The 4,604-nt window shown below is 33.6% G+C and overlaps 1 protein-coding gene across 1 annotated transcript; it reads left to right on the top strand.

The window, feature by feature from the left end:
• The first annotated feature begins 1,420 nt into the window (after positions 1-1,420).
• On the top strand, positions 1,421-3,040 carry LOC120080967 (uncharacterized). The gene has a single exon (XM_039035649.2). The coding sequence runs from the start codon at positions 1,421-1,423 to the stop codon at positions 3,038-3,040; it is 1,620 nt and encodes a 539-aa protein (XP_038891577.2).
• Positions 3,041-4,604: the final 1,564 nt, after the last annotated feature.

Raw genomic sequence — 4,604 nt, 5'->3', positions numbered from 1 at the left:
TCGATGGTTTTGTGAGTGTCAAGAGAGGGTGAATTCAAAAAAAAAAGGTTTCAGAAATTTTATTAAAGTTCTCACGATGGTGGTTTAAACTACCGTCGGGAGAATGTACTTAGCCCGATGGTTTTACAGGCGTTGGGAGAGGGTCAATTTAAAAAAAAAAAAAAGATTGGAAAAATTTTATTAGAGTTATTCCGACGGTAGTTTGAACCACCGTCGTGATAATATACTTAGGCAAACGGTTTCACGAGCATCAGGAGAGGGTGAATTTAAACAGAAGGTTTCGAAAATTTGATTAAAATTATCCAGATGGTGGTTCAAACTGCCATCGGGATAACGTATTTAGCTCGACGGTTTTAAGAGCATCAAAAGAGGGTCAATTAAAACCCTCATCTTTTCCCTCTTCCTTTTTCGGCAGCCGCCACCTAATTGAGTATTCCTTTCTTCTCCCCTGTTTCTTTCTTTCTTTTTCAACAGCCGTCCAGAGAGCCCATCCCATGGCATCCTTGCCGGAGAGGCCAGCCCATGCCATCCTTGTCGGTGAGGCCACAGTAAGTTAATTTCTTCACAAAAAATTTTATAGCTTGTTGAAATTTTAATTTTTATAGCTTGTTGCTTACTTAGATAGTGATACTTTCTTTAATGGAGGTTCTTTTGCTTTTATTTTGTGATTAAATGATTCAACTAATTGAATATTCACTTTTACCTATTAAGCTTAACCATATCTTTTGTTTGTTGGAATCTATAAAGCATCGACACTCCTAAGATGGTCAAGTGTCAGTGTCGGATACGTGTCGGACATCGACATGCCCCAACACGCCTCCGCCAGCTAGCATGTCGGATATTTTATTATTTTTTTAAATGGTCGACACGACGAGAACATGAGTAGGACACGGGTGGGAAACGTTTGGGATACTTCTAGGACACGACACTGCAAAATTAAAGAGAAAAAACAATGAAAGATTATAAAATTAAAGTTAGCATCCCAAAAGCATCAGTCCAAGCCCAAAACTTTTAGGTTTTTGTGTTTTTTATTTTAATTTCTCAAATTATATTATTCCTTTCCACTTTTCTTTTCTTCAAAATATCAGAAGCAAAACTCCTCGAGTCACCCCGCCCAAAACGCCTCACCTCCACGCCCACTCGATCGAATTCACGCCCAAACTCGCCAGACTTTGTTCGACTTCACGCCCAGCTGACTTCTCCATGCCCAGACTCGCTGGCGACTTCTCCTCATCCAAACTTCATTCGACGGCGACTTCTCCTCACCCAAACTTCGTTCGATTTTTTCTCCACGTCCGACTTCGTTTGATTTGGTTTGTTTCTTCTTCTTCTTTTATTTTTTTGCGTTTTTCTCCCAACCTACTGTTTTTGTTTGAACATTTAAATTTTATTTTGTTTTTTTTTATTTTATTTAAAAAGTATGGCAAAATCATCTTCAAGTCATACTGAAATCAACTCAAAAATGACTACCGATGATGATACAAAACCATTATGGCAATATGTTACAAAAAATGAGAGATTGAATGAAGGAAGGGGGAATATTTCTTGGCAATGTAATTTTTGTCAAGAAAATAAAAAAGGTTCTTATACAAGAGTTAGAGCACATCTACTCAAATTAAGTGGATTTGGGATTGGAATATGTAAAAAAATCACCCATAAAGATCTTGCTGAAATGCAAAAATTAGAAGATGAAGCTAAGACGCGTATTGCAAGGAATGCACCTAAACAAGTTCCTTTACCACCTTCACGGCATATACAAACTAAATCTCAATCTTTTGGAACTGGAAGTGGAAATATGGTGGGTAGCTATTCAAATTCTTATTCAACAATGGAACAAAAGAAAAGGAAAGGAAATGTTAGTGCACTAGAGAAATCATTTAACTTGGCAATTCGTGATCAAGTAGATTCAGAGATAGCTAGAATGTTTTGTTCTTCAGGTTTGTCTTTTCACTTGGCTAGAAATCCACATTATGTCAATGCATTTTCTTTGGTTACAAATAATGCTTTGTCGGGTTATATAACTCCAGAGTATAATAAATTGAGTACGATTCTTCTCCAAAAAGAAAAAACAAATATAGAGAGATTGTTGCAATCTGTGAAAAGTACATGGTCTCAAAAGGGGGTAAGTATTGCCAGTGATGGATGGAGCGATTCGCAGAGGAGACCATTGATTAACTTTATGGAAATTACAGAAGGAGGACCAATGTTTCTTAAAGCTGTAGATTGCTCAGGTGAGACTAAAGATAAATACTTCATAGCAAATTTGATGAAAGAAGTTATAAATGAGGTGGGACATGAGAATGTGATTCAAATAATAACTGACAATGCTGCAAATTGTAAGGGTGCAGGACAAATTATTGAATCACAGTTCCCCAGCATAGTTTGGACACCTTGTGTAGTTCATACCCTCAACCTTGCTTTGAAGAACATTTGTGCTGCAAGAAATATTAATAGTAATCAACATGTATTTGCAGAGTTTAGTTGGATTTCTGAAATTTCTAATGATGTTATGTTTGTCAAGCACTTTATTATGAACCATTCCATGAGGCTTGCTATGTTCAATGAGTTTGTGTCTTTAAAGTTACTTGCAGTAGCAGAAACACGATTTTCATCTACCATCATTATACTTAGAAGATTTAAACTCATTAAGGGTGGCTTGCAAACAGTGGTTATCAGTAATAAATGGGGATGCTACAGAGAAGATGATATGGTGAAAGCAAGAAGTGTAAAGAAGTTAGTACTTAATGATATTTGGTGGGATAAGATTGATTATATTCTTTTTTTTACCACTACTATTTATGATATGATCAGAGATTGTGATACGGACAAACCTTGCCTCCATTTGGTATATGATATATGGGACACCATGATTGAAAAAGTGAAGGTGGCCATCTATAAACATGAAGGAAAGCATCCAGATGAATCATCATCATTTTATGGAGTGGTGCATCAAATTTTGATTGACCGTTGGAATAAAAATAATACTCCTCTCCATTGTTTGGCACATTCTTTAAATCCAAGGTATTCTAAGACATCCTAGATCTTTATTTTATATTTTCAATTTCTATGTACACTCTAAAGTTGGGTATGTCTTATAATTTTATTTAGGTATTATAGTCCACAATGATTTGAAGAAGACAAGACTCGAGTTACACCACATAAAGACTTAGAAGCACGGACACTGACATGCGACACGGCGACATTTGAAAATTTTGTAGTTAAAATTGTAACCTAAGAAGCACCATGATTAAAAAAGTGTTACTATTTTGATTCTTGCTATGACTTGTTTTTCATATGGTAACATGACTTTGAACATATATATTATGTGGGCATGTATTGCAGTTAAAATTGGTCGTCGTTTGGTATTACATGGGTATTACGTAATTGAATAATGTAAACGATCATAATAGTTTTGAATTATAATAGACATTTGAAAATTTAGGATCCAATCTGAAAGTATGGGACTATTGAGATTTACTCTCTTTTTTTCCCTTCTTACACTATCATAGAATATCTCCTGCAATTGCTAACATAAAATGTAGACGAGCATTTTAATGCTTTTTTATCTCTTGAAGTTCTTTTTATAGAAGTTACGTAAATTTCTCCTTAAAGCACTTAATTCAATTATGGGATAGTTTATGGTTTATGAATAAATATTGTATTGGAGGATTATCAAGGTTACCATTGCCCCCTAATTTAGAACCTGGAATTTCAAACATATTTTTTCCCTTAAGACTTGAGGTATGGAGATATTTGATGTTGTGATTCCTCCTATTAATGGCTCTTTGCTTCTCTTTATCTATCTTCTCTCGCCTATTGTTTTCTATGTTATTATTATTTATTATTTTATATGAACCTAAAATTTCATTGAGAATGAAAGAAAGAGTATAAATTGCATATAAAAAAGAATGTTGTTTGCTATTAATTTCTTTAATTTGTTTTATACTTCTTAGCAAAAGACTATGAAGTCTTAGCCAGGTTTCAAAATTCAAATCAAGATAAAAAAATTTGATTTTTGATTTTTTTTTTTTTTTTAAAAAAAAAAGAAAACTATCACGGTTTATGTGAAGCTTTTAAAAATGATTTTCCAACTTAAGAATGGGTTAATAAACACATTTATTTCAAAAATAAAAAGGTGTTTCCCAGGTTGTTTATTCTGAAACCTAACTCTGAGTTGTGTTTATGCTTCTTCTTTTTTTTTTTTTTTTTTGTCCTAAGGGTGAAAAATGTAAGAACCAAAAGGGAAAAAAAGAAAAGCATTCTCTTTTTTTATTAGGAGGTCCATTTCCATCCTATTTAAGAACAAAAGTCTTATATTCTCTTTAGTTTTATAGGGACTAAGTCAATCCATGTCTCTTCATCTAAAGCTACCCTTTCAAATTATGACACGGTTTAGAGAAGAGTTAAAAAGGATTATCAAGAGAAAAGAAATGCAGTGCATCTTGAACAATTATATGAAAATAAAATCTTGTCAAAAGTATGTTTTGAACATTCTATTATAATTGATGATTTTGATACAAAATATGAAATAGAAATTTGAGACATGTTTCTTTCTTATAGGCAATATGAGACTAATTCGACATGAAGCTCAAAGTCAGGATGAT

Source organism: Benincasa hispida, chromosome 3, assembly GCF_027475165.1.
Source record: "Benincasa hispida cultivar pf3 chromosome 3, pf3_genome.v1.1, whole genome shotgun sequence".
Taxonomy (NCBI): domain Eukaryota; kingdom Viridiplantae; phylum Streptophyta; class Magnoliopsida; order Cucurbitales; family Cucurbitaceae; genus Benincasa; species Benincasa hispida.
The sequence above is the reverse complement of the archived record's forward strand: the minus strand, read 5'-3'. Positions and strand labels throughout refer to the sequence as shown.

What these genes read in the sequence shown, in the direction of transcription:
- LOC120080967 (XM_039035649.2), top strand. Translation starts at nt 1,421, where the DNA reads ATGGCAAAATCATCTTCAAGTCATACTGAAATCAACTCAAAAATGACT.